General features: G+C 57.1%; 2 protein-coding genes across 2 annotated transcripts; one reads left to right on the top strand and one right to left on the bottom strand.

The window, feature by feature from the left end:
* Positions 1-1,832: 1,832 nt before the first annotated feature.
* On the top strand, positions 1,833-7,458 carry SLC30A2 (solute carrier family 30 member 2). The gene is made up of 8 exons (XM_058660800.1): positions 1,833-2,140; positions 2,781-3,001; positions 3,442-3,588; positions 4,567-4,720; positions 5,052-5,226; positions 5,798-5,903; positions 6,950-7,084; positions 7,301-7,458. The coding sequence occupies exons 1-8, from the start codon at positions 2,091-2,093 to the stop codon at positions 7,444-7,446; spliced, it is 1,134 nt and encodes a 377-aa protein (XP_058516783.1). The 5' UTR covers positions 1,833-2,090; the 3' UTR covers positions 7,447-7,458.
* A 2,170-nt stretch (positions 7,459-9,628) lies between these two features.
* On the bottom strand, positions 9,629-20,921 carry EXTL1 (exostosin like glycosyltransferase 1). Its single transcript, XM_004592370.2, has 11 exons — positions 20,018-20,921; positions 15,792-15,882; positions 15,443-15,550; positions 14,472-14,591; positions 13,830-13,962; positions 13,555-13,661; positions 12,777-12,866; positions 12,198-12,284; positions 11,732-11,892; positions 10,500-10,668; positions 9,629-10,372 (listed from the first exon to the last, which is right to left on the bottom strand). Exons 1-11 carry the CDS (start codon positions 20,779-20,781, stop codon positions 10,190-10,192), a joined length of 2,013 nt encoding a protein of 670 aa, XP_004592427.2. The 5' UTR covers positions 20,782-20,921; the 3' UTR covers positions 9,629-10,189.
* Between the last annotated feature and the right edge of the window lie 418 nt (positions 20,922-21,339).

The following is a 21,339-nucleotide window of genomic DNA, read 5'->3' as shown; positions in this document are numbered from 1 at the left end:
TCATATCCTGTTACCTGACATGATGATGGATCAGGAGAAGGGTCACATTAAGCAGGGCCATTACATTTTCTAAAACTAGAGAACCATATCTGGGGGTAGATTCTGTGAGGGATGTGTGGGCTAAACCCTGTGGAAATTCTAGCCCCAATGGTTAGCTCGAGAGTCGGGGTGGTGATGGACTAAGCTAGGTGTGACCAAGGAGCCTGCCATCATTCACAGGTAAAGGAACCCGCAACAGTCTGGACTGGTCAAGTCAGCAGCACCCAAATGTGCATCCTGACTAGGGTGTGAGGTGGGCCGGGCTGCAACGTTCACCAGCTCATACAATGCCAAATGGAAGGCCAGACTGCGCTAGAACCTGGCCTAAACCCAATGGCATGTATGGGAACTGGGTCTGGGAGTGGATCAAGTGGAGGAACTTGAGAAACTCCCTTGGCGAGTCATAGCTCCCGCTGGTGAACATGTGATCCAGACCTGGGGGTCGGACAAGCTGGGCAAAGTAGCTCCAGCAGTTGGGTAATGTGTCAATTGGTAATGGAACAGGGTGGACCGAGCAGGACTGAGCAAACCTTAGCTCACAAGTGAAACTAGAGACCAGGATGGAGCACAGGTCATGCCGAGCTAGGCTCTTACACCTACTGGTCTGCATGAGCCAGGAACGCTAAGCCACAGTGTCTAAGACAGAGGTGCAAGGTGAGGACTTTAACCACTATGCTATCGCGTCGGGCCCTAAATCCTTTTTTAAAAGTTCATAATATCACAGGCATTACAAGAAAATGTTGGTTAAAAATACAGCTACAGAAAGAAGGGGAATGACAGAGATGTTTCATCTGCTGGTTCAACCCCCAAGTGGCTGCAACAGCCAGGGCTGGGTCAGCCTGATGCCAAGGAGCCTGGAATTCCATTTGAGTCTCCCACATAGGTGGCAAGGGCCCAAGTACTTTGGTCATCTTCTGTTGCCTTCTTAGGTTCATTAGCAAGGATCTGGACCAGTGAACCAGTGCTCATACAGAATGCCTTGTTACAAGTGACAACTTAACCACTATCCTACCTTAATGGTGGTAAATTGAGAATTTACAATGTGATTTGCATTAAAGGGAATAAGAGAGGTGTGACACACTTTTTAAAAAGTGATGGAGTGTGTAGCCAGGGCAGTTGCCAGCCCCAAATGCTTTCTATACAGTGGCATCTGTTGGAGGTGGGGTGTGTGTGTGCGGGTGCGCACGTGTGCAAGTGCGGAGCCACTGCAAGTGACTGTGACCCCAAGTGGGATAAGGGCCAAATCAGTTTCTCCTGGTGGTGACAATGTCCTTAGACCTTTGTGTTTTTCTCACGTTTCCTGGACCCGGAAAGAACCTACTGGCAGCGGAGAACAGGGGGGAGGGGCTGCCCTGAGGGAGTCGGCGAACGCTGTCGCGCCACCCAGGTGGTAGTAGGAGTGGGGACAAAGCCACAGCTGCTGCTGCACAGAATTCGCTAGACGGCGGGATGAGGATGGGTCCATCACCGCCGAGAGGATCCTGCTGCAGCCCGAGGCAGGAGACACCTTCCCGTTCTGGGACCAACAAAGCAAGGGCCTGGGACTTCGCAGTGCAACGCAGGAATCCCGTGCTGGAGACGCCAGCACAGCCACCTGCTGCCCCAACCCAACAACCCCGGAGCGGTCCCCGAAGCGAGCAGCTCGGCTCCTTCGACCCTGGACCGGCGCAGAGGTCCGGTGCGCGAGGCCAGCGCCCGGACGTCTCTGCAGCCGGCCACCCCCCGCCCTTTCTCCGCCGGCTTTTGCACACGACGCGCCGCGGGCCGCTTCACACGAGGTAGCGAGAGCTGGATAAAATGAGCGGGCGCGGGCGCAGCGGCGGCGGTGACACGTGGGAGCTCTCGGAGCGGAACCAGAGTCAGAGCCGGAGCCAGAGTCCGAGTCTGAACGAGAACCGGAGCAGCGGCGGGCGGCCTGGGGGGCCCCAGAGCTGGAGCGGACAGGCACAGTGCGCGGGCCCTGGGCGCAGGTGGTGCGCGCTGCAGAGAGACCGGTGCGCAACTTGTAGCGCACATTCGGAGGGGCCGCGGCGCAGGACACGAGGACCTGCATGGAGGTCACCGAGAAGCGGCACCTGTTGGACAGCAAGACTGGAGTCCGGTAAAGGGACAGCCCGGGGAGGGTGGGAATTTGAGCGGCCGCACCTCCTGTTTTGCGGTCCAGGCTGTGGTTAGTTTTGGCAGCGGCTGGAAGTAGCTCCAGGCCGAATGGGTGGGGCAAGGTTAGGTAAGAGAAAAGTGAGCCTAGCCACCTGACCAGGGATCATCTCTGCCCCTGGGCCCAACGCTGAGTCTGATTCCTGCTGGCGGGGTGGGGAGGCGGGGAAGGGACTCCGATGCTTGGCTTCCTCCACCCACCTTGTTTGCTTCCCAGCGTTTGGCCTCCAGGCGGCTACCACCGATTGCGCACAGGAAGGGGTTCTGTCTCTTTGGAGCAGAGCCCTGCACTCCTTCTCCCTGCTCCACTAATCAGCCTGTCCCTTGGCCCTTTCCCAAGGTCTCTGCTAACTCTATGCCTTGGGAAGGGTGGGGGAAGGGTGGACACCCAGGGCCAGAGCCCCACGACATTCATTCCCCCCAACTCCCACCCCACTCCTTTCACGCACAAACTTCTCACCTTCCAGTGGCTCCAAAGGGACTATTTTGGACTTGTGGGAACATCGAGACCCTCCCGGTCCTTCAGTACTTCCTGCCCCTATCAGAGAACTAAGCTTCCTCTTCCCTCCTTCCTCCCTGGCCAGGTCATACATGGGGTCTCTGTGGCAGGAGGGGATGGGCTGGATCCCCCGGCCAGGGCCTGGCCCGGACATGCAGGCCATGGAGCTGACTGCCCAGAGCAACCACTACTGCCACGCCCAGAGGGGTGCACGCAGTCACCATGACCTCAAGCGGGAGCAGGCCCGGCACCAACTCTATGCGGCCTCTGCCATCTGCCTGGTGTTCATGATTGGAGAAATCATTGGTAAGGACTTTGTGCCCGGTAGAGGAGTTGGTGCGTCCACCATCTGGGTGTCCCAGTGAAAGCTGTTCTAACAGCCCCATCCACTGAGCATGTGCTGTGCTCGTTACAGACACATGAGCGTGCCAGTTCTCTGACCAGCCTTGTACTGTCATTCTCCTTAGTTTCTGATGAGATTGAGGCATGTCCAGGTTAAATGGCATGTTAGTATCAGGGAAGGAAGGCCCTGCATGGGCTCTCCAGGCCCTAATTCAACTTGATTTTCACCTTTCCTCTCACAGTGGACGTTGTTGGGCCCTTTCAGAAAGTGTGAAAGTCGAGACTCAGAATAGGTCACTTACTCATAGTTGTACTGATAATGGGTTGAGAGAGATCTAGCAAGAAGTGCATGCTTTCTGGGAGGCTGCTAAGGATCCTCTACTTTGCTGGTCCTGTCCCTGCAGGTGGGTACCTGGCGCACAGCCTGGCCATCATGACCGATGCAGCCCACCTGCTCACCGACTTTGCCAGCATGCTTGTCAGCCTCTTCTCCCTCTGGATGTCCTCCCGACCTGCCACCAAGACCATGAACTTCGGCTGGCAGCGAGCGGGTGAGGGTCCCTGCAGGCATTGGAGATGGAGCTAAGAGAGGGGACATGGGGTGGGGGGAAGGGGCTGGACAGGGGCTCTTAAAGGGCTCTAGCCAGTGGATCCCCAAGTGATGATAGGAGGGTGGCTTGAGTCCAGGAAAGGGATGTCAGCTTTGGCCTTGTCCCCCCAAGTCTGTTGGGGGATCCCAGGGCCTGGGAGCCATTCAGGAGCTCCCAGTCTGCAGGGAAGCCAAGTTCATCATCCTGAGGAACAGACTGGTTTCAACAAATGACAGTGGCATTCACATTGCTCAGAACTACACAGGTCAGCTCTGGGGGAGGGAAAGGTTAGTGAGAGTGACAGGCTTTAAACTCCTCCGTGCCCTGGACTGCGCCGTCATTGTCCTGTATGTGGGACATAACCCAACCACTCCTCCTGGGTCACCTTGGGTTGCCAGCTGAGCAAAGAACATTATTTACTTATTTTTTAAAGATGTATTTATTGAAAGGCAGAGTTACAGATTGAGAGGGAAAGACAAAGAGAGAGATCTTCCATATGCTGGTTTACGCCCCAAAGGGCAACAACAGCAGGGACTGGGTCAGGCTGAAGCTGGGAGCCTGGGATTCTATCCGGGTCTTCCATGTAGTTGAGGGGCCTAAGCACTTGGGCCATCTTTTATGGCTTTCCCAGGTGCATTAGCAGGGAGCTGGATCAGAAGTAGAGAGTCGGGGACTCGAGCACACACAGCAGGTGTTGTAGGTGGCTGCTTTACCTACCGTACCTCATTTGTTCAATAAGCCAGTTTCTCTCCATGTGAAGCACAAAGGTTTGACCTGGATGCCTTCCAGGTTCCTTTCAGCCCCTTCTCAGACACGGATGAGATGGCAGCCCTGGCTTCAGCAGAGGGAGGCCCCGACTTGGCAGAGGGAGGGTGGCTCGCGGAGGAGGAGCCTTAGGGTCCGTGCTGAGGTTGGTCCTGTGGTCTGGTTCCTCCCCAGAGATCCTGGGAGCTCTGTTGTCCGTGCTGTCCATCTGGGTGGTGACCGGAGTGCTGGTGTACCTGGCCGTGCAGCGGCTGATCTCCGGGGAGTACGAAATCGAGGGGGGCACCATGCTGATCACATCCGGCTGTGCTGTGGCTGTGAACATCATGTGAGTGTGACTGGGTTCCCACCTGTGCCAGGCATCCCCAGGAAGGAGGCTAGGCCACAACCTTCATGGGCCACAGTGACAGGCCCAAGCTGTGGCACCTGGAAATCCTGGGGTGCACCTTAAGCTTAGGCCAAGGATGTCAGAAGCTTAAGTCCTGGCTTTGGAACTGGGCCCTTGTTCCTGAGACTATAGAGCTTGGCTCCTTAGGGAGCCTCAGGGGTCACTCAGCATGTGGGGTTTGATATTTTGGCCCACAGGGAGGCCAGCCCTGACAGGTAGTCTCTCCTTGCTTACCTATGAGAGCTCTTGAACTTTGTCTCTGCTTTTGTAGCATGGGGTTGATCCTTCACCAGTCCAGCCATGGGCACAGCCATGGCCATGGGCACAGCCATGACGCTGGCCAATCACAGGAGAACCCCAGCGTCCGAGCTGCTTTTGTCCACGTGATCGGAGACTTTCTGCAGAGCTTGGGTGTGCTGGTGGCAGCCTATATTTTATATTTCAAGGTCAGATCCGGGACAGTGGGAGGGGGTGGAGGCGGGACACAAGACCCTTCCCAGATTCTTGATCCCACCTGGTCCACACATAGTCCACAGTGTTTTCCACAGTTCAGAAAGGTTCTGTGACTTGCATGTGTCACCTAGGACTGTGTGGCTGAAGCCTGGGCATGACCTACTGTATTGGGGTGATGGAAGGAATCAGACCTTTGTCCAGAAGCTTGGCTGTCCCCCGGCCAGCCATTTGATGTTGAGTGAGGTGTATGCTCTGGGTGCGTCTCAATTTCTCCATCTAGAAAATGGGCTGGCGGCCCACAAGGTATCTAGGATTCTTGTTAGCTCTGCCCATGTCTCAGCCCCACAGGCCAGGAAGCGTGGGAAGCAGCCAATACTGTTTCCTGAACTGTGCCCTGTCCTGTCTGTTCAGATTCTGGCTGGGAGAAGCTGGGAGGCAGGGTCAGAGGGAGGCTCCCATCAACCCTGCAGGGGGCTTATGCACCTCTCACCAACCCCGGCCTGGGTGGGAGCAGAGAAGGAAGTTAGGGAGAGTCAGGCAGTCTGCCTTCCCCTCTTCTTGCAGCCGGAGTACAAGTACATAGATCCCATCTGCACCTTCCTCTTCTCCATCCTGGTCCTGGGGACAACCTTGACCATCCTGAGAGACGTGATCCTGGTGCTGATGGAAGGTAACAGGCCTCAGGGCCTCCCTTTGGTGCTTGGCCCTCGAGCTCTAGGCCTCAAAAGAAGTGTACGTGTGGATGTAGATGCATGTGTTGAAAGATCCCAGTCCGTTGGTGGGGAGCCATGATCTGGGACTTGGCAATGGCTGGAAAACCTTGGACCAACCTTGGATGACTTTGGCCTATAGCTGAAACTATTCCTGAAACTGTCTCCTCGGCCCATGCCTTCCCTCGCCTGAGTCTCCCGGCTCATGCCTCCCCTCTGCTGAGGCATCCACCTGGCAAGTCCGGTGGCTACCTCTGGGGTCTGGCACCAGGCACTCCAGCTGTACCCCATATACTTTCTGCCTCCAGCTGTGTTCTCTCAGGAAAGAGAGGGGGCACCAGGATCATGCTTCCCATTGCACAGAGAGGTCGACTGAGTCTGCAGGCCCTGACCAAGACTGCTGAGTGTTCTATACTTCAGGCCTTTCTCAAACCTCTTGGGGACTAAACTGTGCCTCAGGAGGCCCTGGCTGCCTAGGGAGGGGCTCAATAACCTCTCACCTGGGCTTTCTGGGGCGCTTGGGCCTTGCATTGTAGGTCAGGGTCGTGGGCCTCTATGGAGTCAGGTTTAGGTTGGAGTGAAGTCAGCTGCTGCCTGGGGTGCAGCTTAGAGCTGTCTCTCCAAAGAAGGGGGACCCAGCTGACAGTGGCAATGATGATCATGCCCCAGGGGTTCAGGGCTTCACAGGTTCTGTCTTGTCCTTCCTTTCTGCCTTCTGTTAAACATCAGCATTTACATAGCACCTGCTAGGCCTTGGGTCATGTTCTGGGAATGGAGAATACAGTGGTGAACTATAGACTGCCCTGTGTTCAAGAGGGGGTAGTAAAGAAGCACCATGGACATTTCGGGGTTCATGGGACAGGCTGATCCCATGTAGGGATTAGGAGACACAATTCTGCTGGCCAGTGGGACCAGTGAGGAGGAGGAAAAGCAAGAGGAGCCAGCCCTGCCACTTGGCCAGAGTTAGGGGAGCTGTTGGCTCTACCTTGGTCCCTGCCGTCTTCAGGGACCCCCAAAGGCATGGACTTCACAGCTGTGCGGGATCTGCTGCTGTCGGTGGAAGGGGTGCAAGCCTTGCACAGTCTGCACATCTGGGCGCTGACCATGGCCCAGCCTGTGCTCTCCGTCCACATCGCCATTGGTGAGTGGGTGGGACACCTAGGATGGGGCGAGTCCCGATAACCTCAGCTGTAGGAGGCATCCATGCATCAAGCCTGGCCCAGGTCACTGGCACACCCGTGTGCCACGGGCCCCCGTCCTATTCTGTTGGGGAGGGGTGGGGAGGGATGGGTGCACGGCTTGGGCTCCTGATTGTCACCAGAGACCAAGAGTAAGTAAACCTTCTCTGATGCCCTAGCGGAGAATGCAGATGCCCAGGCTGTGCTGAAGATGGCCAGTGCCCGCCTCCAGGGGAAGTTCCACTTCCACACCATGACCATCCAGATCGAGGACTACTCTGAGGACATGAGGGACTGCCAGGCATGCCAAGGCCCCTCAGACTGACCTCCTAGCCCAGGGCCCTGCAGGGAACCAGCCTGACTGTCCCCAGGCTCAGCCAGGACTGTGCCTGCCCGGGCCATGTTATAAACCAGCCCTCCTCCGGACTTCAGCCTGACTCTATGAATGGAGCTCTTCCTGGCCTCTTCCATCCGACTGCAGCCAGCCCTGGGGGTTCCTCAACAGATGTACAGCTGATGGGATCCAGGCCTACAGCTCCCTGCAGGGCTGTGTACTGGTTGTGCCCGCAGCCAGCGCTGTCCTCCCCAACAGCATGAGTGGGAGTATAGGGCAGGCAGACCACAGCGTCCTCCAGCTGGCACCTCACATTCCCTCACACAGCTGGGAGGAAGCCCTGGGACCGAGTCCCTCCTTCTGCAGGAACAGTCAAGTTGAAGCCAGCCTAAGGGGGTGCAGAGCTGTGAGACACCCACATCCTCCTCAGAATCCCCCTGAGCCAGGGAACCAGGTGTCTGAGTCCTGGCTGAGCCTTAGTCTCTTTGGGTGGGGGTCAGACACATCCCTTTCTTGAGGGGCTGCAGGAGCTGCCTGGCTAAGGACCTCGCCTTTTGCCTCTTTGCTTGCTCTTCCTCAAAGTTGCCCGGGATGGTGTGAGCACATCCAGGGTTCACCCGGGATCCTCCACATACAGCCTCTCCCTGGGCCGCTTCCCTATCCAGTTGCAAAACCTGAACTCTGACCGGGCTGAGCCAGCTGTACTGCCTGTACGGTCTGATGGGGTTGCTGTACCGGACACAGCCCAGGGACCAGAGAGCCATCTGCAAGGGAAGACGCTGACTCCTGGGCTGAGAGGGGGAGAGAGAGTGTGTGTGTGTGTTCACAAGAAGGAAAACCAGCGTCTCAGAGGTCACATACCTGAGCCCCAGGTCCAAGGTCTATTCCTGGCCATTGCTAAGCCTTTCTGTGCCTCCGTCTCACCTGCAGACAGAGGTCAGCGCCTACCTCACAGAGCTGTGGTGAGGACAGAAGTCAACTCAGTCACGGACCTAGAGTGGTTGTCTGCTTTGATCATTGGCCTGGAAAGCTAGGACCTCACGGCCTGAGGCTGCCTTGCTGAGCGGCTGGGCCCTTGGCAGCTCCAAGTCTGGCTCTGTCCTTGCAAGGGGCAGAGGGAGGAGGGGCAGGCCATCTACCTTTCCCTTTGCATCTGTAAAATGGCCTCTCTGTGCCATGAGCTCGGCCTGCAGGAAGTCATTAGGGTTGGCCTGGAATGGGGCCTGTAGACTCCAGGATCCTAAGTTTTGCTGTGTGCCAAGTCCTTACCCCTCTCTGAAGAGATGGCCACAGTTGTCCTCCACATTTCAAACAAGGCTCAGAGATGCTGAGTTCACTGCCTCAAGTCACACAACAAGCAGGAGGCAGGTCTGGGGTTTCTGCCTCACCCACCAAGAGGGCCTTCTGCTCCTGTCAGGGCTGGAAGCTGTGGGCTGTTGCAGGCTAAGCAGTCAGGCCCCATGTGTGGGGCAGCTGTGACTGGAAAGATGCCCATCTCCTGGCTGGGCCTGGCACCTGGAGCCACTGGCCCTGGGAAGGCCTCGGGTGCTGCAGCTGTGTGTCTGCACACCCACCCTCCTTGGCCTTGACTCTGAGCCAGATCTCACCTGCCTTTCATTGCAACGCCCCTGCACCTATTGCTGCATGCCCCACAACTCCACCACGGAGAGCCCACTCTGTAAGCCCAGCTGTGACAGGCCCCAGAGACAGCCTGAGTCACCCTAGGCTGAAGGCTTAGGGGACGGCATGCCCAGCCAACGGGCCAGTCACGGGAGTTTCCAGAGCCACGAGGCTATCAAAGCGAGAACACACCCAACACCCCCACCCTCCCAAAGTCGCCCTCGCTCCAGGGCGAGTCCTGAGTCTCCTCCCGCCCCCGCGCAGCTGCTGCAAGGGTATTTATAGCCTGGGCGTGAGGGGGCAAGGACATGAGCTTTATTTCGGAAGTGATAATTCCAGTTCCAGGTGGGTGAGTTTTGGAGAACCTTGGGTCCCCTCCCCCTCCAGCCGTCTCCACTCCCGCGCAGCACCCCTAGACATGGCCCTTTGCTGAACCGCAGGTGTACAGGCCACAGGGGCGGAGCTGGCCTTCTGCGTTTCTTCTGCGCTGTGGGTTTCCAGGCCTGGGGCTGCGGACGCCCCGACCACTTAGGGGCTGGGCACTCTGCTCGGATACTAGGCGGAGGCAGTGCGGCGCGGCGCTGGCCTCTAGTGGCCCGGTCCGGTAGCGCAGGGAGGGCGGGAGCGCCTACACTACTGGCTTCCTCGCTGGCTTCACCCAGGCACCTGTGGATAGCTGCCTCTCGCTCCATGCCTAGCAGTCCCAGGACTGGGGAACCAGTTTTTGTCTCGGTGCACCCTGTCTCAGACTCATTTGTGACCAACACACAGGTAACATCTCTCTCTACCAGTTCCCCAGATAGTGGCCAGCCGGTGCCCCTGCCAGGCTGGAGAGAAGCTGACAGGATCCATCCTCCAGGGCTCTCTGGCCATTTGGAACCTGACAGTCTAGAGTTTGCTAGGGCTGCAAGAGCGCCAAGGAGCCCGACTCCCCCAGCGGATGGGGGCGAGGGTTACACAAGGCTGTAGGAGCAGTCAAGGACCCAGGCTGCAAGCAGGTGTCAGCGTGGGAGTAGGCGTCCCGGCTGTGATCGACTGGCTCGGCTCTGATGCTTGGCTTGGCTACCTGGCCACCCGGGGTTGGTTCTCCACCTTCTTGCAGGCAGGTGCCCCACTAGGACTTCTCCAGGCTGCGGTACTTCTTGCGTTGCACCGACACTGGGTCTTTGAACAGCACCGGGTCTAGCCGCAGGCGAGATGACACCAGGGGCATGTAGCCGAACCCCTCAACCACCTGGTTGATGCAGTCCTGGGCTGAAGGCTGCGACTCTGGTCCAGGCCCTGAGCCCCCGGGTGCCTGAGAGAGGGAGGCAGAAATGTCTTGATTGGCTTCTCTGTCCTTACACACCTTCTGCCCCGCCCCCAAACAGAAAATAATCAGGTTCAACCACTCCTAGGGCAGCTGGTTCCCCTAGCTCACTCACCGACAGCTCGGCTTCCTGGTGCCACCTGGCATGGGGCACTTTGATCGGGGGCAGCTTGGTGACAGCTGCTACTAGGAAATTCATCAGGATGTCCAGGCACACAGGTGACTCATCTGCCAGGGTCCTCAGTGACTCGGGCAGGGAGTGAGTGAAGAGGGTGTGGTAGTACCTGGGCCGGGTGGGAGGGACAGACTGCAGCAGAAAGAAGGTGTCCCCCAGGGGCCCCATCCCTGGGACAAGCAGCTCCCCCTATCTTGGGCCCATGTGCAGCCAACTGTGCATTTCCACTCTCTCCCTCACAGCTTCTTGGGGCTCTGAGCTCACAGACAGACTTGGGGTTGGGGGAGGTCAGCTTATTTCAAAGCCACCTAGCAGGCACAATAAGCACAAGTTCAAAGAGCTAAAGCCTGAGCCCGGGCTGCCTGGCTGCCTGAGGACAGTCCTCAGGCATTTGGGTCACTCTCCAGAAAATTCCCTGCTGAGGTTCTGGGTCAGTGCGCAGGGGTCTCCAGGTGAGATACACGCCCGGTTTAAACCTGTGCAAGGAGCCCCTCCAAAGCAGTCCTCCAGAGTTCAGAACTGCCGCAAGGCTGGGGCACCACAGGCCTGAGACGGTCCCTCAAACTCATCACACCCACATTTATGGAGCATCAGCACCAATATGGTGGCACGGTGAGTTAGGCAGCTACCTGCCAACACTGGTACCCCATATCAGGGTGACAGAGTCCCAGCTGATCCACTTCTAGCCCTGCACCCAAGACAGCAGCTAAAGATGGCCCAAGTATGGACCCTTGTGACCCACATGGGAGACGTGGCTGGAGTTCCAGGCTCCCAATGCTGGCCACTGTGGCTGTCTGGTGAGTGAACCGGTGGATGGAAGCTCTGCCTCTCCCTTTCAAATAAATAATCTTTTTAAAAACAATGATCTTGTCCTGTGACCACCAACTTTCAACCTGCCTGCTGGCCCAACTCATGCTATGATTCTACCTACAAAAGTACCAGCTGGGATTTGGGGGACATCATGTACCAGGTGTTCCAGGTTCTGATCATACCAGCACTGTGGGGTGGGGATGTCCCATTTTATAGATGAAAAACCAGAAAACTTCAAGGGAGAGGAGACTTGCCCAGGGCCACATGGTTGGAAGGGGCCGCTGCAGGCCTTGCACCTGGACTCTGTGCTTAAGGACCTGGTGCCCCCGGCTCTGACCCCTGGGACAGGGTTGGGTTGGTACCGGTGGTAGAAGGTGGCTGTGGTGAGAACCATGGAAAACTCATTAGCCCTCTCAGCAGTGTGGCTCCAGCCACCCCCAGCTTCGTTCCAGAAGTGGCTGTGTGTCACAAAGCCCACCATCCGCTCTGGAAAGCTCTGCCACACCCCGAAGGCAAAGTCCACCTGCAGGGGAATTTAGGTGAGCTATGAGAAAGGACTTACCAAACACCTTGCAACAGCCAGAGACAGGGAGAGGAAGCCTGCCTGGCTGAGGGCTTAGGGCATGAAGCTCCCGGGGACAGGAGCTGGAATTGTCTAGAAAAACAATATTCTCAAGACTAGGACAAACTTCTGACTTCTCAAGAGCAAGCTGACATGGCTTGCTGAGGATGAGAGAGGGGGTGTCAAAACCAAGCAGCTGGACCCGCCATGTGTGGCCCTGCCAGCTCTGGGAATTGGGGTAGAGGGGGTGCTGCCAGGGCCCTCACCTCACTTGTGGAGAGGCTGCTCTGGGCATCCAGGCTGAGGACAGCGTCAGTGCTGATGGTGCTGTACGGGAGGAAGCGGGCGCTGGCCTGCAATGGGAGGGGGTGGACCTGACTCAGCTGGGAAACACCCTCCCCCGCGCCAGTCCAGAAGGAAGGGCAGGAATCCATAGTCCTGCCCAGAACCCACTCTGGACCTGTGTGGATTTCAGGTCCCCTTGGGAAAAATGGGATGTTTGGTCTCTGGGGGTCCTTCCAGCTTTGAATCTCAGGATTCTTCCAGCATCAGCTTATGGATACTCATATCAACCCTGGACGGGGCTTTGAAGGAAAACAGGGCTACAGAGCGAAAAGATGTGACCAAGAGTCTATGGCCAGCAGGTGGCAGGCGCCAACCTTGGCCAGCCCCAGGTTCACAAGGGCCAAGCAGACCAGGGAATCATTTCTGCTAGAACCACAGCTAAAATCACAGCCTGATTTCCCCTGGTGTAACCTGACATGAGTGTGGACTCAGGACCCTGGGACACACCCCATGGGCATCCTCCCGGCTGCCAGCATGAGCCCACCCCTTCCATTCCTCACCTTCCTAAGCCCATCAATGACGGTCACAGGCACTGCTGTGTCTGGCCACCTTGTTGGCAATGGCCTCGCACTGTTCCAGAGAATCAAGATCTAGCAGGGAGATGGGGGTGAGGTGGGTGGTTACTGAAGTCTGGGGCCTCAGGCAGAAGTGGGGAGCCCAGGAGGAATCCTTCCCAGGACAGAACAAGAGTGGGAGAGCAGCTGCATATGGGAGGGTGGCTTAGCTGGACTCCAGGTTCTTCCATAGGGCTGGGCTTCTGGAAGGTGACACTTCTGGAGACAGGAAGGCACCTGCTAGGCCTGACTCCGTGCTCCACCCCCACTTGCTGTCTGAGCTCTCCTCTCCAAACCTGCTCGAAAGTACCCTCCGCCCCCAGCTGGCTTCTCTCAGACTTCTCCGGGACTGAGATCTGACAGCATGCCAGGCGATGGCTAACTGCATTGGCACCCTGCACAGAATCCTTTCCCATCTGTTTCTGGTCCAGTCCCTGACCTCAGAATTGGACTGATGAGTGAATGAATGAATGGCTTATTTTTTTTTAGTCCCACCCACGGAAAAGGCAACTGCTTTTTAATGGGTTTCACCACATTCCAGGAGAGTCGGGGGTGGGGAAGGGAAGAACAAGAGCTTGGGACTTGGGAAGGCAGCCAGGGTCCCTACCCCCCCACCCCAACCTGGGTGTATGGCCAACCTGGGGCCCTCCGGGTATCCAAGGGCCCACTCCCATCCCTTGCCCCCACCCTGGATCCCAGGACCCTGGCTGGCAAGGAGGCAGACCTGGGCGCAGTGCTGGGACTCTGCCACTGTGTGAATGAGCTTCAGGGGTGGCTGGCTGAGGGATCCAACCCAGATCAGGGCACTGAAGCTGCTCTCAGGGCGGGAACCTGGGCAGAGGAGACGTGGGTATCAGGGAGGAAGGGGACAGAACTCCTTGGAGAGTGATCAAAGTTGGGAAGAGGGTAGGGGTGGGGGCCGGGAGAGGTGCTGGAGGCTTGGAGCTCCATGGGGCAAACATGGGGAGACTTTAGGCTATCCTTCACCCAAGCACATACCCTGCTGCAGGTGGTAGAAGGGGAAGTCCTGGGGGTTCATGGAAAAGGTGGGCAGGGCCAAGAGTGCCCCTGGAGGGTTGTTCCACAGCAACCAGTCATGCACAGAAGCTCCAAAGATGCGAGCCCGCAGAATCTGAAATGACAGGTGGCCGTGCAGAGGAAGTGGCCAGTCTGGTGGTGGCCGCAGACCCTTGGCGTTTCCGGGGAGGCAGCAGCTGCATGGCCAGGCCTCAGCACTGGGAAACTGCGGTCCAGCATGGAGACCCATGAGATGAGGATGCAGAGGTGGCAGACGGGGACAGGCTGGCCATCCCCACTCCCCCTCCCCATCCCATTTCCTTCCTCACTGGTGGGTCAGGACCTTCTTTCCTGACCTGGGATGCCTCCCCTGAGACCAACACTTGGCCAAGGAAGAGTGACTGCTGACTGACCAAGTGGGCACCTGCTGGGAAATCGACCTGCCACAGCCAGGGAGAGCAAGGGCAAGACAGGAGCGGAAACCCACCCAGCGTCTCACAGCCAAGTCCCAGATCCACTCCGGAAGCATTTTCAAAGGAGAAGCCCAGGAAGAGAGAATAGAGTGGGGATGAGGATGAAGCAGGAGTTCAGGGCCCAGGCCCGGCTCTGGGGAGTGTCTCTCACCTCCAGAGCTGTGTGCATGACCTTTTCCACGGAGGCAAAGTAGGCAGCCCACAGAAACTGGGTCTGCTGCCGCAGGGCGAGGACCCGTGCAGGGGGCATCTCCCGGAGGGCAGCCAGGACCTGTAGGACACAGACAGGGGAGGTACAGAGGAACCTCAGCCAGCCTGGTTTCACTGGTGGGGCAACTTGCAGGGGAACCCCATGATCTCAAGTGGGTAGCAGCAGCCACCCCTGCCCAGGCCCCAGGGAATGGAAGAGCCAAGGGGTCAGGGCCCACCAGAGCTGGGGTAACATGGCAGCCAGGCGATTGTCATCGGATCGCCCAACCTCCCCATCTCAGTTTCGTCATCAATGTGGAGGGTCTGCCCTCATAGGGTGGGTATGAGACAAAGTGGATAACATGTGTGCAGTGTCTGGCACACGGAAGAGGCCCAATAAATAGACAGTAACAAAGCTGGCACCATGGCATAGCAAGTTAAACCTCTTCCTGTAGCATTGGTATCCCAAAAGGGTACCAGTTCAAGTCCCGGCTCACTTTCTATCCTGCTCCCTTCTAATGTGCCTGGGAAAGCAGCAGAAGATAACTAAAGTGCTTGGGTCTTTGCTCAAGTGAGAGACATGAAAGAAGCTCCTGGCTTCTGGCTTTAAGCTGGCCCAGCTCAGGTTGTTGCAGCCATTTGGGGAGTGACAAGCAGATGGGTACTGAGGTGGCCATGAACCATGGGAGCTGGGTACATGGCCATCATCTGGTCTAAGTGAAGAACCAGGGCAAATGGACCTGGAGGAGGACTGGGACTTGTTCTCAGAACCACTAGGAGTATCTGTCCTCATGGGATTTTAGGGGTGTCAGGGGTGGGGTGGGAAGGCTGAGAGACTCGTCACCAGGCATCAGAAGCGGGGAGGGCTGAGGGCTGAGGCCAGCCTGGGCCCCGGCATTCTTGGGGTCCATTGCGGGCTGCTGCCTGAGTTACCTGTAGGGCTTGCCTTTCATCCACTACGATGGATGCCTTCGTCCAGTCGATGACCTCAGAGAAGGGCAGCTCCCAGCGTGGGCTGAGCAGCACAGGGATACAGCCAGCCTGGCAGGGGAGTCATAAGAGGAACCAGGCCCACCCTGCACAGACCTGCCTCTTCCAGTTCTAGGGGACAGTGACTCTGGAAGCGGTGGTACAGGGGGCAGTGTATGTGGCCACAGGTGCACCCTGGGCCCCAGAGTAAAGATGTGGGTGACTCCCGGCCTCCTCCCTAGTTCCCTGCACCCAGTTCCAGCTCAGGAGTGAGGGGCCACTGGCAACGAGGGCTGCCCCCATTGGGTTGTACCTGTAGAGCTTGGAGAAAGCGCCAGGCGTCAGGAAGTTGGCCAGGGATGAGGCAGAAGGTGGCGTTGGGCAGCATCTCCCCAGGCTGGCTCCTAAGAGACATCTACACTTGAGACAGTGCTCCCTTGCCCCTACCCCTGCCAGGCCCCCACCACCAACACTCCCGGGTGCAGCCACAGCAGCGTGATTGCCCACCCACGTAAGCGACACCAGTGCGCATGCGTGGATGCACCACCGTAACCACAAGCCACGCACCACCTCTCTTCTGCTATGGAGGTAGAAGCCCAGCATGGCCTCCAATACCTCCTTCCCTTCCCTGTTTCCTGAGCTGCAAAATGGGAAGCAGGGAAAGCCCTGATCCCCCAAAGCCGTGTGTGGCTCAGACGGGCACACGTCTGTCTTCCCACTGCCCTGCACACACGCTCTGGGTGGGGGCCTCACCTGAGAGGCCTGGTGCCTGGCCCTCCCCCAGCCCATGAAAGGCTGCTCTGTCCGGAGGTGGCGACTGGGCTGCAAGCCTAGAACCGCACAGGAAGCCGCTGCCCGGAGGCCCTGAGTGGAGGACAGGCCTACTCTGTTCCTCCCACCTCCTCCAGCCCCGGGCCACACTCGGGCTGTGTGTGTGTGGGAGAGGAGTCAACGCTGCCTCCCGGGGGTGTGGCAGGAAACACTGCTGCTGATCACACCGGGCAGGTATGGAGTGGGGGCCACAGGGGCATCAGGCCCAGAGGGTCAACCTCTGCACCAACCCCAGTTGAAGGATAGGGAGATGGAAAGACCTAGAGACTGGCCAATGGTCCCAGGAATTGGTTGAGCCTACCCCTGACCCCAGGCTACCTGAACCACCGCAGAGCCGCTGCCTGATGCCCATTGGACCCCAACCTTCTTTCTCCTCTTTCTCCTGGAGGAAGCCACATCAAATCAAACAGCAGGCCCCCTGCTCGTGTAAAGCTGTTGCATCTGCCCCAGCCAAAACCAGGCACAGGCCACAAACCATAAGTGCTACAAAGCCCTAAGTTAAGGTTTGAAGGAGACCAGAGAGCAGCGCTGCTCAACCCTGGGATCCCTGCCTCCCTGGACCCTTGCACGCCCTTTTGCTCATCCTGGAGTGCCCCTTTTCAAAAGTGCAGAAGTCACCTCTGGGAAGCCCTTTTTGTTTCTCTCTCTGCATCCACCTTCATATGCTGCGGTCATCCTGATCCTGGCTAACCCTTGGTGAGCATGTAGTTCTGCTCCACTGCTAAGTGCTTGCCTCAGCCTCATGGCAGCTCCATGAGCTGTGCAATGTTACTGTTAATATCCCATTTCACAGACAAGGAAACGGAGGCCAAAGGTGTCCCACCACTCTGCAGCTCACACAGCCTCTCCCTGCTCTGCAGAGTGTGTCCAACCCCTGACTTGTCTGTCTCCTGAGAGGCTGAACTCCTCAGGAGGCTATGCCGCCCTTGTCTCAGTCTCTCCAGAGCCTGGCAGGGTGCCTGGTGGAGAATGGGCACTCACTGGGTACTGAGTGCATGCCTGCCCTGTGCGGCCCTAAAGGACGGGTCTGAGGCCAGCGGACCCAGGGTCTGGGAGTTCGGTTTCTGCACAGGTCCTAGAGACGCAACTTAGTGTGTTCTCAGGTGGTGCTAAGCTGTGAGTCAGAGGAGGAAATAAAGGAAACCCCTGTGTAGGGGGCAGAGGGAGGGTGCTATAGAGGGAGCCGTGTGGCACTCACTGCCCTCAGGAGGGGTCTGACACAAACTCAGGATCTCTGGACTCATGGGGTCATGTGGCCCTTCTCCCACTGTAGGATTTTTCTGGGGCCTGGCCATGGGCAGCACCGCATGATGGGCTTCCACATGGCCAAGGCACTTTGACCTAGACAGCTCTTTCTGCAATTGCAAAATAGCAGCAGCAGGTGTGATGATGTAGCACGCTAATCCTCTCTTTCTGCAACCAGCATCTCATACGGGCACCGGTTTGAGTCCTGGCTGCTCCACTTCCCATCCAGCTCCCTGCGTATGGCCAGGGAAAGCAGTGGGACACCTTGTGGGACCCATGTGGGACACTTTGAAGACCCTGGCTTCCAGCCCTCGGATCAGCTCAGCTCTGGCCATTGTGGCCATCTGAGGAATGAACTAGCAGGTGGGAAATCTCTCTCTCTCCCTCTTTCTCTCTAACTCCAACTTTCAAGTAAAAAGAAAAATGAATAAATCTTTTTAAAAAGTACTGTGTTGGCATAAAAACTAGTATTTTATATTAAAAGATTTTCTTGGATCTAAAAGTTCATTGTGTGCTTCTGTGTAGGAAAGAATCCAAAACATTTTCTTGGCGTCCTAAAAATGTCACAGGCCCCAGACAGGCTAAGGTTAGAGGGGGCTGACAAGACGCATGCCTCGCGGGGAAAGCAGGCCAGGGCTGGCCTGGTTGCACCAGGCTGCCCGCGGCACAGCCACTCCAAGCAGAAGCACAAGCAGTTGGCAGTGGCTCCAGCAAGGGACGCTGGTGGGTGGTCAGGAGGCAAGGAGAGGGAGGAGGTTTTGGTCTGTGTACCCTTTTGTACCTTCGAAATTTTGTGGGCTGTGAATGAATTACCTATTCATACAGATGAATAAATAACCATTTTCAATGGGTGTCTTATTCCAAAGCAACAAGAAAATACGAGGTTTGAAGCGAGACATAGGGGGCACTGCTGCAGAGTGCCCGATCTGAAAGGTGAGAGGCAGCAGAGGACAAGGGCCCCCTGTGATGGCAACATGTCCTCCATCTGAACGTCAACTTCCCAATCCTGAGATGGAGAATAAAGGATCCCACTAAAAGGGTGCCTGAGGGGCTTATAGGTGTGTGGCCGGCTCTGTGACCTTTAAGTATATTTTTTTAAAAATCAAGATAACTTTGCTTTGGTATAAAATATTTTATCCATGCATATGAAAGATCTTCAAAAATTCATGGATTATGCACATGATGGCAAAACTACGCACAAATGGCAAATTTGTTGCAGCAAACTAAACATCTCTTAATTCAATTTTCTGCATAGCTGTCAGATTCACCTGTGACTAACTGCACATAGTGATAGTTCAAATTAGCTGAGAGAGGGACTTCCTGCAAGCAAGCAGAGTTGAGTGCCTCATGAAGGGAACAGGGGAGTAGGGCATGCTGAACGGAGCACCTGGTCACCAAAGGTGAGCTTCAGACGGAGCCCTGACATTTTGAGGGTCAGCTGAGAATCTGCACCATGTGTGGATCCTGGCAGAAGGACTGCAGGGCTACATGGGGTGACCCTGGCTGTGAGGGCTCCCTGCCTCACAGGAGACACAGGAACCCCGTTCCCACAGGAGCCCCAAGCCAAGGCAGAAACAGAGCTCAGTGGCAGGTAGAATTCCCCAGGAGGGAAATAGTGCTTAGAATAGCTGTTGTTGTTCCAGTAGAGATCAGAGAGGGACCAAGGGAACACAGTCGCATGACAGTCTCCAGCTCAGGTCTGTCCTAGGCGCTGGGACAACCTCGGAGGGACCTCTATCCTGGCCTGCCCAGCAAGCCATTAGAGCTACCACCTCTGGGAACACAGAGGGACCAGGGCCACCATCTCACCTGAGTGTGTCACTTGGAGCAGCCCATAAAGTCCCCAGGTGGCACAACCCCAGCTCCTGTACATTATCAGGCACTTCCTCTAGCACCAAGTTCTTCCTCCCATCCCACCTGGGTCTGGGTCCCATCAGCTAGAAGGGAAGCCTGTGGCTTCCTTGGAGGGGCCGTTCCCCATGGCAGGTGCAGGAGCAGCCTCCAGCTATGACCTACCGCTTATCTCCATGGCTTCTCTGAAGCATGCCACAGGCTTGATCATGAACTCTCGCTTGAAACTCACAACTTTCCTACCACTGGCTTTAAACACAGGCAGTTTTGGACTAAAACACCAGCTGTGTCCCTTCTGACCCAGCTACTTAACCTCCCTGAGCAGTCATGTCTGATAGAGATACTCAGGGTTAGCAACTAGCACTATCACAATCATTATCACCAAAGCAATAAGTATCAAGGAGATGCCATACGGTAGCAGTTTCAGAAAATGCCAGGGCACAGGGGACTGAACTACTGGAGAGGGAGTTAAGAAGGCAAGGGAAGGAGTTTCCTGAGACAGAAGAATAAAACCTGCATATAGACAGGACCGGCAGTTTCTCCCTCTTAACCCTTGACACTCCTAGGTCAGCTCCCCTCCCACTCAGCCCCCAAGGGGAGAGAGTCACTTACTGCTCGCCTCCAGGGTCCTGATCACAGTTCCCATTCCAGGAACGGGCAGAGGAGTTGGCCGTTGCTGCGCACCACCTGCCCCTCTCCCCAGCCAGGGCTAACAGGGCAGCCCCAGGGTGGGGGCTGTGCTGCCGCAGCTGCCCAGGAGCCCCACCTCGCAATGGGTGGGCTTCAGGGAGGCGTGGGAGGGCCACATCGAAGCCAGGTCGAAAGGTGTCCACTGTGGGGCTGGCCTCCGCCACCATTGCCTGTCCCAGCTGGAAGCTGCGTGGGCAGGGGGCTGGGTGGAGAGTTAGAACCATGTGGTTCTTACCCTCATTCCACTGCAGAGGCACCTGGCTGCACCCGTCAGGGCCTGGGAGGAGAAGGAGAAGGCAGGCCTCGGCCGGGCTCCGTGTGTGGTAGGGCAAGACCTCCAGGGAAGCCAGGATCTTGCGATGAGCCTCCGAGGTGGATCCCGCCGCTGGGTACGCAAACACCTTGAACCCATCTGCCCTGCACTTGTGGGCATCAAAGCAGGCTCCCCGGTAGCAGCTGCCTCCGGTGGGGGCTTGAGGTGGAAGGGTGGTTTCCAGGAGTTCCTCGGGCTGGAAGAAACTCTGCAAGAGTTCAGCATCCTGCCAGCGGGGCCGGCCATGGGAGGATCCCGGGCCATGCCCGGGGTGCACTGCTGGGCGCAGAAGCGGGAAGATCTCCAAAAGAATGAGGAGGAGACAGGAGGCTGACAGTGCCAGCCACAGGGGCTTTCGACCCAAGGACTGCATATGGGGCACCCCCAGCTATGGCTCAGGGGAGCTGGGGGTCCCTTGCCAGCAAGCAGCAAGCAGTGAGCAGCAAGTGTGGGCACCCAGAGCTGGGGTCAGCGTCCTAGGCTAGCACGCTCACGGTACAGATGGAAAGATGAGGTCCATGAGGCAGGTTTTCTGTGTAAGGCTGAAAAGCAAGTTATGGGCCAGGTGGAAGGAAGCCCCAGCTGCCCGGCCTGGCCCTCCTGCGCTCACTCAGGACTCTGCCTTCTCCACTTCTGGATACCCAAGCCAGCTTGGCTCTCCAAGAAGGGTCCCTGCCCTCTGAGCACGGCTAAGGCTGATGCAACCCCTATCCAGACTGCAAGGCCACACCACGTCTCTCTACCCTCCTGGCCACACTCCCTGACCTCGCCCTTGACCCAGAGGATGGCTGTCAGCCAGGCCATGGGATATTGGTCAGAGCTCCCCCAATGGATGACTGGCTAGGGGCAGGGCTGGTGGTAAGCAGGGTCCTGGTAGACCCAGCCACCCCTGTCCCTTCTAGCAGGCACTCCCAAACTGTGGCTCTGTGCC

Source organism: Ochotona princeps, chromosome 2 (genome assembly GCF_030435755.1).
Source record: "Ochotona princeps isolate mOchPri1 chromosome 2, mOchPri1.hap1, whole genome shotgun sequence".
NCBI classification, from domain to species: Eukaryota; Metazoa; Chordata; class Mammalia; order Lagomorpha; family Ochotonidae; genus Ochotona; species Ochotona princeps.
This window is presented reverse-complemented; position numbering and strand designations above follow the sequence as displayed.

Excerpts from the sequence above, each read along its gene's own strand:
- EXTL1 (XM_004592370.2), bottom strand. The coding sequence starts at position 20,781 with ATGCAGTCCTTGGGTCGAAAGCCCCTGTGGCTGGCACTGTCAGCCTCC. Across the intron at positions 13,963-14,471 it reads TCATGCACACAGCTCTGGAG|ATTCTGCGGGCTCGCATCTT; the intron begins GTGAGAGACACT and ends CTGTCATTTCAG. Across the intron at positions 13,662-13,829 it reads CTTCTACCACCTGCAGCAGG|GTTCCCGCCCTGAGAGCAGC; the intron begins GTATGTGCTTGG and ends TCCTCTGCCCAG.
- SLC30A2 (XM_058660800.1), top strand. The coding sequence starts at position 2,091 with ATGGAGGTCACCGAGAAGCGGCACCTGTTGGACAGCAAGACTGGAGTC. Across the intron at positions 2,141-2,780 it reads GACAGCAAGACTGGAGTCCG|GTCATACATGGGGTCTCTGT; the intron begins GTAAAGGGACAG and ends CTCCCTGGCCAG. Across the intron at positions 5,904-6,949 it reads GATCCTGGTGCTGATGGAAG|GGACCCCCAAAGGCATGGAC; the intron begins GTAACAGGCCTC and ends TGCCGTCTTCAG.